At 39.1% G+C, this 13239-nt stretch overlaps 1 protein-coding gene across 1 annotated transcript in view; it reads right to left on the bottom strand.

The window, feature by feature from the left end:
• The window catches only part of LOC126291582 (sortilin-related receptor-like), a 177820-nt gene that overhangs the window by 101684 nt on the left and 62897 nt on the right, over positions 1-13239 (bottom strand). Inside the window, 3 exon segments of the mRNA XM_049985115.1 lie at positions 4916-5105; positions 8134-8286; positions 12619-12844. Of these exon segments, the coding sequence (XP_049841072.1) occupies positions 4916-5105; positions 8134-8286; positions 12619-12844 (569 nt within the window).

Genomic DNA, 13239 nt, shown 5'->3' with positions numbered 1-13239 from the left:
GCTTTTGTGCGTGCTACTGCCACTTACAGGAAAAAAGAGAGAGGAATTGTCTCATAAGTGAAACAATGGCAAGAGATTGCTATTTGTTGTTACTTACACTGCTGCTTTCTTTGACAATGATCAACAAGAACCAAATAATAGGCTGCGTATGATAGAAGATGTTCTGAACAAGAGTTTAGCAAATATTTTTCACCATTTGAAAATCTTTGCAGACACCTCTTTAGTACATTACATTCTGCACAGAAATCAGAGTCATCTTAGATTTAAAAATCTAGTCAGTTGCCATGCTTCATTTCTGACTGTATCACTATTCAGCATAAGAATAATACGAATATAAACATGACATGATACGTATATTCTTCCGATTTTTCTGTTGTCTGACTCTAGTTATGTAGTAAGACAGGATTTAAATGAGATAGCAGCAAACACGAAAGAATAATGGTATAATGTTTACAGTCTTCCAGATTTTCTTTTAATTTATCTATTGACGCAGAAGTTTTGGCACCAGTATTTTTCTTTGTATCTAAAAAGCTTGTCTGTGTAGTGCTACATATATTCAACGGCAGAAGTTAGTTGTAGCGGCACCTACCAACCTTTTTTCAGAACTTCCGCTTACTTTGCACTCTATTCTAAGCTGCAGGCGGTTTTTTGGATTACAAAAACTGGAAAAATGTGTGGCTTAGATTCAAGTAAATACGGTAGTATTGCTGTGATGACAATGCAAGGTTTCGCGATTCTAGTACACATTTTAAAGTTGTGAGTAGGTCATTGGATTCTAGTGGATCAGTTTTAAGGAATTGCAATCCACCAAATATTAATGAATGTGAAAAGTGAAATTCGATGGATTAAAAAAAATCTCCTCATTAATTGGCAGCAGGAAACCACATGTAAAGGTACTACAATTTGCAAGCTTTCAGAGTCAGTGTCTTCTCCTTCTGGCAGAAGGGTTGAAGGGGAAGGGGTGAGGGAAAAGGACTGTTCGGTTTTATGTAAAGGGGTAGAGTTCGAAAAAGTCACCCAGAATCCTGAGGGAAGGGAAACTTTTCAGACAGTATGTGTCTCTCCCATGATATCATTTGTCAAAATCTCACTTCAGTATCTCAAACTGTTTATTAAATATGAGGAATATTGTGGATATTTCATTCTGGCATTATCACTGGTGTGTGTGCTACACCAGATCAATTTTCTCATCATTGTTGTCAGATAGGGAAATCCACCCAAGTCTAAAGAAAAATTCAATATCTTAGCACGTCATCATGAAGCTGATATAAAGCTCTATAACTAATGCAAAAATGACATTTTTTTACTGAATAGTATCTGTAAAATCATTTCAAGAAGAACTGCAGGTCACGCACCTCGATTCTGTTTAATGTATTGCCGACTAGCCAAGAAAGGGGCAAACAATGTCGGCCTCCCTCCTGAATGAACAAATGAACTCACACAGAGCTTGGCACAAAAATTGGTCACTGTGCATCAGCAACTGTACCCTGTGTGGGCTCTACCCTGTACCACTACCTAGGCATTGCCTTTCCTGTTTCACTCCTATATGTGTCTCTATGATTCCACACGAGACCCAATTTCCCTAATCTTTGTGGCTCTTACACAATATGTACAATGGCAACAGTAGGACAATTCTGTAGTCAGCTTCAAAAAGCCAGTCTATAACGTGTCTCAGTATTGTTCCTGGAAAAGATCCTCGCCTTCGTTCCAGGGATTCCCATTTGTATTCCCAAAACATCGAACCTACTGGTAACAAATCCAGTGGCCTGCCTCTGAATTGCTTCGATGCCTTACTTTAATCGGATCTGCAGGCTATCCTAAACACTCTAGCAGCATTCAAGAATGGCTTATACTAGTTTCCCCTACGCCGTCTCTTCCACAGATGACTCCTACTTTCCTACAATTTTCCCAATAGCTACAAACATTACATGCCTGTTCCATCTCATCATTTGCAATGTTATGCCCAGATATTTAATCAACATGACTGTCAAGCAGCACAATACTAATGCTGTATTCAAATATTGTGTGTTTGTTTTCGAACTCACCTGCATTAACTCATATTAGTCTACATTTAGAGCAAGTTGCATTCATCACACCAACTAGAAATTTTGTCTAAGTGGTCTTGTTTTCTCCCACTGGTACTCGGCAATGAAACTTTCCGATAGACCACAGTGTCATCAGCAAACAGACGCAGGTTGCCACTCACTCTGTCCTCCAGATCGTTTGTGTACTGGGTGATTGTAATTAATGTGCAGCTACTCAAGGAGGTCTAGAGTCGACTGTAACGATCATATGGCAGTGAAACTTAGTCGATAAACCAATGAATAACTGATTTTGGCCATCGGGTGCAATTCTGGTGCTGTACACTGTTTTCATGAGGGTACGACATCCACACTGTCATTTGACAAGCTGTAACATGAGCTAACAGTATGTCTATCCAGAAGTGAGACTCTGTGCTGTTAGTGGAACTGTTTTATGTGAAAGATCATAATAAAATTCGCAAGCACAGGTAGGCTCGGTGTGGTATATTAGGTATATACCTGATCTGAGGGGCAGTATACAGAAACAAGTTGTTCAGGTTCCACCAGAACTGTTGATCACACTGCATTATGGATGCAGCATCTTGTCGATCTCTCTAGTGTCCATATTGAACAAATTGTGTAACCTGTCGTTAATAATAAAATCAACATTATGCCTTTCTCATCTGTTTGACCTTTTCTGGCCATACTCCATTCCTAATCCATTTATATAGAAACATTTATACATGTCTTTCTTGCAATCACAGTACCAGATTTGTACCTGGTAGCCAGAATTCGAACTATTTTTTTTTCCACCATAAATCCATTCTACATTAACACATTAGAGTATCTACCAAGTTTTGCTGTTACATGATAATTACAGCCCACACTGGATCTTTGTGGGTAGCTGCAATTTCGTTATAACCACCTGGATGGACAGAAAATAATAACTGCCCCATCACACTTTCCTGGGGCACTCTTGACAACCTGGCAATTTCCTCGTCTGACTAACACTCACTGTCAAGGACAATGTACTCAGTTCTGTCACTTAACAAGCATTTAAGTCACTCACATATCTGGGAACTTTTTCCATAGGCTCATATCTCTGTTAAAAGTCTGCTGTATGGCATGATGTCAAAGGCTTTTCACAAATCTACAAACAACAAATCTGATTGCAGGTCCTAATGTTTTATTTCAACTGTGTGTTAATACACATGATAAACACTGGTTTTTCAGAACCAGAGATGTCTTCATTCAGCAAAAGAGAATAAAATGGGTCACAGAAAATTACAATTCAGCCCGACCCTGTTTTGGGGGTCATCACTCTTCTGACTGGTTCGATGCAGACTACCATGATTTCCTGACCTGTGACAATCTCTTCGTCTCAGGGTAGCAGCTACATGCAATGTCCTCAAACTATTTACTGAATGTATTTCAATAACAGCCTTCCCATACGCAAATTCTCCTGTACGCTTTGAACACCATTCCTCACATTTGGTTTCGAGTCAAATTGTGGACCTGTCGGGTACTGTCACAGATGTACAACTGGACTTGTGATTTCCTGTCAGACAGATCACAGCTCATAGTATTTGATGGAAAGTCAAGTAAAACAAGTGATATCTGGTGTTCCCCGAGGAAGTGCTATAGGCCCTCAGCTGTTCCTGATCTATATGAATCATTTAGGAAACAATCTGAAAGCCCTCTTAGACAGTTTGCAGATTATCCTTTTACTTGGAGTCTAGTCAAGTCAGAAGACCAAAACCAATTGCAAAATGATTTAGACCAGATGGTACAAAAAGTGGAAACTGACTCTAAACAGTAAATAGTCTGAGGTCATCCACTTGAATGCTAATTACTCACTATATTTCAGTTACACAATGGATCACACATTTATAGCCACCAATTCAACCAAACTGCAAGATTGCATTTTACTGGCAGAGCACTCAGCAGATGACTCAATAGAATGGCAGATCCTCATGTAATATCACAAAATTTTGGAGGGAGTATCACAGACGTGATACGCGAGGTGGGGTGGCAGTCATTAAAACAAAGGTATTGATGCTTTCCATGGGTATGCAGTCAGATTTCATCAACACAATATTTCAACAGTCCAATTGGCTGCCATCTTCAGGCGAGACTGCAGATGTAGCCACACCGGAATGTTCTCATTTTGGCGAGATCTTTTAACAAAATTTCAATAGGCAACTTTCTCCTTCAAATTCACAAATATTTTGTTGACTCCACCTACATAGGAAGAAATGGCCATTGTAATAAAATAAGTAAAATCAAAGCTTGCACAGAAAGATTTAAATTTCCATTTTTTCTCATGTGCCACCAAAGAGTAGAATGCATCTGGAGTAGAGCAGAATTCATCAGGAAGATGAATCTTCTGCCGAGCACTTATATGCGAACTGTGGAGTAATTGTGTATATGTAGAGGCAGGGTCCCTCTATTACAATGGAAATTATTGCCTATGTCTTAAAATACATCCTATCCATTCCACACAAAAATCAAAGGTCATATACTCATTTATTGTTTTACCAGTATTTGATAACAGAGCATTAATATCACCATGGAACTTCACAACAAAAGTAGTTAGAAACCTACAGAAGGAGGATGATTATAAATTAAAACATTTGCTAGAAAATGTACTAAATGTGGGTCATGTTTGTTTCCCATGTTAATTTTCTTCTCATCCTGTTAAATTCTGTCTTGCTCAAACCACAATAAAGCATTTTGTACTGAGCAAACACACACAAATACAAATTTAAAAAATAAATAAAAACCCTTCCCAATCCAACCCAAATAATATCATACTTAGTCAAAACTATTCACATTCCAGCAACTACCAACATGCAGGTATCTCACTGCAGTTTGTATGATAAAGGGGTACTAACGCTTTGCACAGGTGCCATTCTCAAATGGCTTGCTGCCGTCGGCGCAGGTGCAGGTGGTGTTTGTGCCGGCTTTCATACCGTCTGGGCACTTGCAGCTGTACTTGTGCCCTGGAAGGCCAAAGCACAAGTGAGAGCACACCTTGTTGCCGTCACAAGCGTTTGAGCCCTCCTGTATGGAGTGCGCGAACACCTGTACGAGAGGAAAAGGACAACTGTTAATTAGACAGTGCACTGAGACAAACCTATCCCCACAGTTTAAATGAGCATGCAGTCCAGTATGAGCACGTCATAAGCAACCCACAATTACAATCTTAACAATAACTAATAAAGTCATTAACACAATATGTAACATGACATTCCAGTTTGGCTACTCATACTTGGGGAAAAAATAATTGTTAGATTTAAAGGTGTGAGGAGGAAGATTGTGTTGAAGAGCTCCTGAGTTGAAAAGAGGGGGAAGGGGTAACAACTTTTCTTTCCTCTCATACCAGCCATAAGTAGTAGTTTAACCACAGTTTTTAAACATAAATAAATTATATGAAATAATATTCATATAATTAACACACTGTTGAGATATTAAGTACAGTATTTTCAAATTTGTGATTTATAAAACAATAAAATTCAGTTTCAATGCTAAGTTCAAAAATGCAGAATTCCCTGAGGTTTTATGAAATTCCTAAAATTTCTTGAGATCTCCCTGAGAATTACAAGTTTTCTAGATTTCCCAGAAGAATCGCCCCCCATATTCATAAAGTGCGCAGAAATAGTCTTTAATGAAAATAATATTTTTTTGGAAATATAATTGGTCAGATAAGAAAATCTACTCACTATGTGATGGTAAGAGAAAACACATGGAAAAGTTAAGGAAATGTGCAAGCTTTCAGAGCCAGTGGCTCCTTCTCCTGGCAGAAAGGTTGAAGGGGAAGGAAGAGAGAGATGAACAAGTCACTTGCTCTGAAAACTTGCACATTTCCTTGACTTTTTCATGTGTTTTCTTCTACTATCACTTGGCGAGTAGATTTTTCTATCAGAAGCAGTTTTTAAAATTTTCATAGCTAGTTTTATTTTAAAATTTTCCTTTAGTGCCAAGTTCCACTGCTGGCATAATCAGATTAGTAAACACAGGAAACAAGTCTAGAGTAAATATTACAATGTTTCCAACTCGATAGCAATTTATATCATAGGAAGATGAATATGTACCCAATCCTTACATTCACACTGATAGAGCTGCTAGCAATGCATTCAAAGGGTACCATGCAGATCTCTCCTGTGCCTCAACCATCTCATTCAGAATTAAACGCAACAGATGTATTGAAAGAAATATAGATCACAACTTCTGAGCAGGATAAAAGTATAGTGACAGAGTTTACTGGTGAACAAGACATATAAGTTCTTTGACATCCCCAGAAGCTCGCTGCACAACTTGACTGTAGTCAGAATGCCATACAGAAAATGGCAGGAAGTCTGGGGTATGAGACAAAGTACGTATCGGCAAATGGCACCTGGTTTGGAGCATAAATATTTATGAGTCAATAATCTACACAGAAAATCTTAATGAAACATTTTCGGGATGTCTAGTGAATCACTCATTTTACGGAGTGTAACTGAATGCGAAGCAGCTTAGAGAAGACATTCAGAGAAACACACACAGAAATCTGAAAGGAATTCTAATTCACCATGGCTGTGCTTCACCACACAACCAGGCAACAAATCAAGTGATCAGGAAATGGGGCTGGTCTGTGGTTCCTTATCCACTGAAGTCTGGATCTGTTGCCCTTTGACCTCTTCCTGTTTGGTTTAATGATGTCTGCAAAGGCCAGTGATTCAATGACAAAGTGAATATTGGCACAAAGTTTGATATGACACTGCAAGCCAGACATCATCATTTTCAGAGAGAGAGAGAGAGATAGAGAGATAGAGATAGAGATAGAGATAGAGAGAGAGAGAGAGAGAGAGAGAGAGAGAGGGGGGGGGGGACCCTTAGATGCTCTCCTTTTGTTGAAAATAATAGTGTATTTTGTAGAGGCTGAATCGTAAAAAAAAAAAAAAAAAAAAAAAAAAAAAAACCCAAACACACTGTAGCGTTTCATGATGCAAAAATGCATAAATAAAGTGCAACAGACTATTAATACGATGATAAATGTAAAATACCTGTGCGAGATATAAATACTCTGTGGAATTTAAGTATCTCCATGCGAACTCAATAACAAAGATATACAGACTATATTAAGCTACAGCAAAGAGATAATTATTTCATGTTGGACATTGGAAAAGAGATGTTCTATGTTGGATTGAGAGAAGATTGTTGGAAGCCGCCATTAAGGCAGGAATCTATGTTTTATGGTATTGAAGAAAATTAATACATATAAAAGCACAAAAGGAGTATCAGGTGTGTAGAGTTCATAACCCTCTATCATTTCAAAAGAAATATTCAGTGATTATAAAGACGCAAGTCATTCGGAAGTGTTGTGTGGTTTGATGGTGTAAACCTGCAGTTTTACATGGTTTTGGGATTCATCGAGAATATTTCTCTGAAGACCTAAATAATTTCTGGATATAAAGTTGGATGCCACATTCCATACACATGACACAGCATAGCACTTGGCTGTACCGATCGATTTCCATAGAGCAATAAATTATCTTTAGCGATTTCAGGTGGAGAAGTTCCAGCAAGGAGACGCAACAAGATCTGTTGCTGCGAAATGCAAATGGTATTAACTTACAGAGAACAGTAAGCAATAAAGACATCATAACTACCACAAACATAATTTAAAGGACTCAACTTAAATAAAAAGAGAAAACAGTAAAAAGGAATCGCTAAACCAAACCATGAATAAAAATCATTAATAATTACGCAAACACATTAATAAAATGCTCATTAAATAATGGAGAAAATAAAATTAAGAACTTTAAACACACACACACACACACACACACACACACACACACACACACACACACACACACAGAGAGAGAGAGAGAGAGAGAGAGAGAGAGAGAGAGAGATGCCTTGCAAAACACTACAGTGGGCTGTGTGTAAGAGGAAGAGTAGGACAAAGGGTGACAACAGCAACAGACATTTCAAACTCCAACAATATAACTGCATAGAGTGCATGAAATCTAGTCCTGATGATTCGCTATGAGAAACATTTAACAATACTGTATTCTTTGTATAAATTACCATGCCTTCCTGAGTATGAAATACAAAAGAACATTACCTTTAGGTCCATCAAACCAGGCAAACCACTTCGGATGGTGCGGACAGCCAACCCGTGATCCTTGTCGGCCTGGTAGATGGCATTCTGCCTCCAGTCGTCCCAGTACATGGTGTCCTTGAACACCGCCACTGCGAACGGATGTGCTACCTTGTCCTGTAAACAGAAACATCGCACATCAATTAAAGTCTTCCTGAATAAAATTAAAAACATCAAACAAGCAATTAAAAAGATGGAGCTAGGGGCTCAAAAGTAGTTAGAAATGCACAATATAAAATAAGAAGTGGCAAAAACAAATGTTTTGCGAAGGAGGGTGTTAAAATGAGTGAATGCAAGGCTTGTTGGCGTCATCTTCAGTCCAAAGACTGACTTCATGCAGCTCTCCATGCTACTCTATCATTTCCAAGCCTCTACACCTGGGAATTTCTACTGCAACCTACACCCATTTGAACCTGCTTACTGTATCCACATCTTTGTCTACATTTGTGAACATCCACATTTTTCTCCCTTTCCAACCTGACAATTCCTTGATGCCTCAGGATGTGCTGTATCAATCTATACCTTCCTTTTAGTGAAGTTGTGCCATAAAGGTCATTTCTCTCCAATTCTGTTCAGCAAAGTTTCATCAGTTACATGGCCTACCCATCTACTCCTGAGACTACTTCTGCAGTGCCACATTTTAAAACCTTTTATTCTCTTCCTTGTCTGAACTGCTTATCATTCATGTTTCGGCTTCCATAGAGGGCTACACTCTGACAAATGCCTTCAGAATAGACTTCCTAACACTTAAATGTATATTCAGTGTTACGAATTCTTCTTTTCAGAAATTTTTGCCTTTCTGTAGCCAGTTTGCATTTCACATCCCCTCTATTTCAACCATCATCATTTATTTTGCTGCCCACATAGCAATACTCACCTATTACTTTTAGTGTGTAATTTCCTACTCCAACTATCTCAGGATTCCCCGATTTAATTTGGTTACATTCCATTACTCATGTTTTGCTTTTTTTTAATTGTTCATCTTACATTCTGTTTCTTCTAAGTCCTTTCCTGCCTCTAACAGAATTAACTCTTCCTCCCAGCTTTTCTTTGCTTTCCTTTACTGCTTGCTCAATGTACATATTGAGTAACATTAACCCCATCCCACTGCCTTATAAACCACTGCTCCCCTTTCAGTCTCCTCGACTCTTATGACTTGCACACTTGAAGATATTGCAATCCATGTTTCGTGGTTGCCTCAGCACTGCACTGCAGAAGGTTTGGAGGGGGAGCAGTGATACCAGCTTGGCAGAGGACTAGTGGGGTGCTGGGACGGGAATGGCGAGCTAGCAGAAATTACACGGTGTTGCCAACCATTGGAACGTATAGTGCATACTCTGGCTTTTTAAGAACATCTAGCACGTTGAAACTGCAGTTTGCCCGAATTCATTTTTAGTCAGAATTGAACTGACTTTAAAATTGGACAAATACTCAACAATAGTATTCATTTCTGCAGAAGATTTAGTCTAGACAGAGTTCAGCTTCAGTGGTGTACTTACATGTTTCATTCTACAATCTTGTCGACACTCACTATGACGTATGACAGGAACAAACGAGGGTGTGTCAGCTGCTGGTTCTATGAAGCTGATGAAAGAGCATTGGGCAGATGATATTTTTTGAAGCAAGTGATAGTGTAACGTTTTCAAGTCAGTATAGAACCAAAAAGGGATATGTACATGAATTAAAAAATCTGTGTTCTCAGGTCCCACAGCAATGACAACCTCAGAAATTGCACCATTCTGAAGAAAAAACTATAATAAGGGCACTATACCCTAGCAGTTTTAGGCGGAGAGTGTTTCGAACTATGGCTGTGTAAGATACCAATAGAGGTCAGTTCTAAACTATCACTGCCAACAGCAGCAAACAATTGTGCTGCAACCACCAAATGCTTTATTGCCCCAGTTTGCCTTGTGTTGCAGAGTGCTTTTTTTCCCCTCATTTTGAAATGAGCCCTTCGAGAGTGAGGCGAGGCTTATTTCCCTGCACCACTCCACTCCCCCTGGTCATTCTAAGTTCTCATCTGTTCACGATCGCGGCCGACTGCCATGATACACTGTCCGCATAAATATTTGTGACAATGGAGTTATAAATTTCACAGCTGTCCCATTAGTATCATGATGAATGTTAAAAATAGTGACACCACTGATAACAGGGTTCATTTAGGCAAATGACATTTCACATACTCTGTAGTGTAAGGAAAGAGGGCCTTTTACATTTCCGCACGGCAGCTTGGTGGTGGCTTGACCATTGTGGAGTAACCACACTCTCCAAGAATGAAAACGGAAGACAAGATGGTTTTGCAATAAATAAAATATGTGGTAATCTTGGATGTCATGTTGAGCCTTTGATGCTTATGTTGTATGAAAGTTGTGCTCTACTCTAATTCATGAGTCCCAAATGATCTGTGCACCCATCCAAAGAAATGTGTGTATGTAAAAGCAATGTAGTGGGCTTGATTGTTCGTGATAAGAGTAGAAGTTATCTCCTTTTGCTCCAATAACAGCTGCAGAATGTGAAGTAGTTAAGCCTCTCCTTGGCTATACATGGAATTTCAGAGTCATCAACAGAATCAGCTATGGCGAAATTAGAAAAAAAAAGTTAAATACAACATATTATGTCAGGTGACAGACCTGACTTAGCTTCAACTACGAGGAGAGCACCAGAAGCCACAGAAAACCTTAAACCAACAAGAAAACCACTTCATAAGTGAAAAAAGTGATCTGCAAATTAATGTAAACCATTTCGTTTCATTTATTTCTACTTGTTTTATCAAAATGTAGGTAACCAATAAATGGCATAAATTTAGAGCAAGTATAATGTTAAATTTTTAGACAGATACTTTATGACAATAAAATACAGTAGTTTGTAATTTTGACTAGCCAGAATATGTTAAAAATAATTTTTCCTCAAGAGGCCTCCTAAAAAAAAAAGGGAATCATCTTATAACCAGAGACATTTTACACCCGGGTAAATTCCAGGCATCATAGAAAATATCTTCTTTTTGCAGTCTTGATTCATAATTTAACAGCTTAGCAACTCCTTCTCCTAAATCTAATTCACCTCATAATTTTCCAAATCCAAAACTAGGTTCCTGGGCATTGATCTCCATCTCACTGAAGTTAGCACCCAAAAAAAAGCCACCCCTTCCATATATCCTAGGCATCTGCTGTGAAAGTGTCACCCCCCAACAGATCCCTTCACACCTACACCGTCAACTCCTCCCAGACTTTCCTCTTCCATAGCCTCCCCATAGATCTTGCCCTCAACAAATAATCTCCTCTCAAACTCTAACAAATACATCTCTCGTGAGGCCCCTCCCACCCCCCCCCCCCCAATAAAAAAAAATAAAAAAAATAAAAGAAATTAAAAAAGACAACCACATCAGTACTCACCCCCCCTTTTTTATCACTCTGGCCTCTAATGTCATGATACGTTACTCCACCAGAGCTATGTTTCCGTCAACTCAAACCCTGAAATTACCTCTCTCCTGGATACCCTCCCCTTACAACCTGCTGCGTCCTTACCTCTGTAACTTTAAGTGGTATGACATTTCCCGTCCATTATCCTTAACCGAGGTTTCCTACCCCACATCACTGCTGTGAAATGTGTTCTATGCTTATACCAACTACCACCTACTCCAGAATCACCACTGGGAATCCTACAACATCAAGAGCACAGCAACTGGCAATACTAAATAACCGGAGTCCGCTGCCTGACCTTTTATAGAGGAATGACAACCATTAAATTGGCCGAGTGCTTGCACGGATACAGAAGACCTTCACAACTTTTGATCGTCTAGTACCAAGTTGCTGTGGATGCTCTGCAGCAAGACTTGACATACATGCGTACTCATTACACCATATTTGCTGTTTGGATCCTCCCAACCAACACAATTTACTCTCAACTCAAGATACAGGAACTTGCTTTCCAACATATCCTGGCATCCCATCACCATCATGGACTACCCCTCCTCTGAAAGTACCATCCCCATTACTTTTTATTTATAGGTTGAACTGACTTGTGTTACTTTTTGATCTCTCCCTTAACCCCCACCCCCCTCCATCCTTTTCCCACATTCCAACCAACCTGCATCATTTTGGTTTTCCCCTGTTTCCTTTTCTGCTTTCCTACTTGTTCATAACTGCACAATTAATTTTCTTCCTATCATGTCTTGTCTGAATCTGACACTGATTATCCATGTACTATACATGACCTCTTACACTCTGCCTCATTTTTTCTCTCCTTTATTATTTCCCTTCACTAACTCCCCTATTCCTCTTCCAACCTGATCAGTTGTCTCTTTTTGCAGCAACACAGTATTCATTATACTGCAGTGTAAATACAGAAATTTATTTTTCCTGTGTTTTACTGACACACTAAAATGCTGCGAAATTGGAGTAAACATTAGCAAGAATTGCTTCACACATCTGGCAAAAAATGTTCACTAACCGTATTTGCAATTATCTTCTTGAAACCTTTGCCATCCAGATCTGCAGAACCAATGTAATCGAGTCGCGCATCCACCCAGTAGATGCGTTCCGCGATGTGGTCAACTGTAATTCCGTTAGGCCAGTCCACGTACGATCTACCAAACAGCCGCCTGGGGTCAGAACCGTCGGAGTTGGCCCGACTCACCGATGGATTGTTTGGTGCCCAATCAGTCCAGAACAACAATCTGGGGATAGACAGAAATACATCTGTTTACTGAAATGTACAGTCACTTTTTACATATTCACAATGGAAGATTTGCTAAAGTAGTCATGTGAGGCACATTAAGATAAAAATGGACACTTTTTTCAAGTGCCTTTTTTTTTTAACTTAGATGAATTTCCACTGTGTTGTAAATGCACTAATACTTCATATATATGCAAAATATGCTTCTGTTAAAGCACTACAAATACAGAAACTGATGCTATGCTACAACACAATTGGTGAATATTGACACCAGTGGTATCTAACCCTGTAACAGCTTAAGTTTTCACTCTCCTTGGAATGCTCACCTCAAAGGAACTACAGAGAGGGAAAGGATGGATGTAACCTGGTATCTATTCAGGTCAGTAGGAAGACTGA

Source organism: Schistocerca gregaria, chromosome 9 (assembly GCF_023897955.1).
Source record: "Schistocerca gregaria isolate iqSchGreg1 chromosome 9, iqSchGreg1.2, whole genome shotgun sequence".
NCBI classification, from domain to species: domain Eukaryota; kingdom Metazoa; phylum Arthropoda; class Insecta; order Orthoptera; family Acrididae; genus Schistocerca; species Schistocerca gregaria.
The sequence above is the reverse complement of the archived record's forward strand: the minus strand, read 5'-3'. Positions and strand labels throughout refer to the sequence as shown.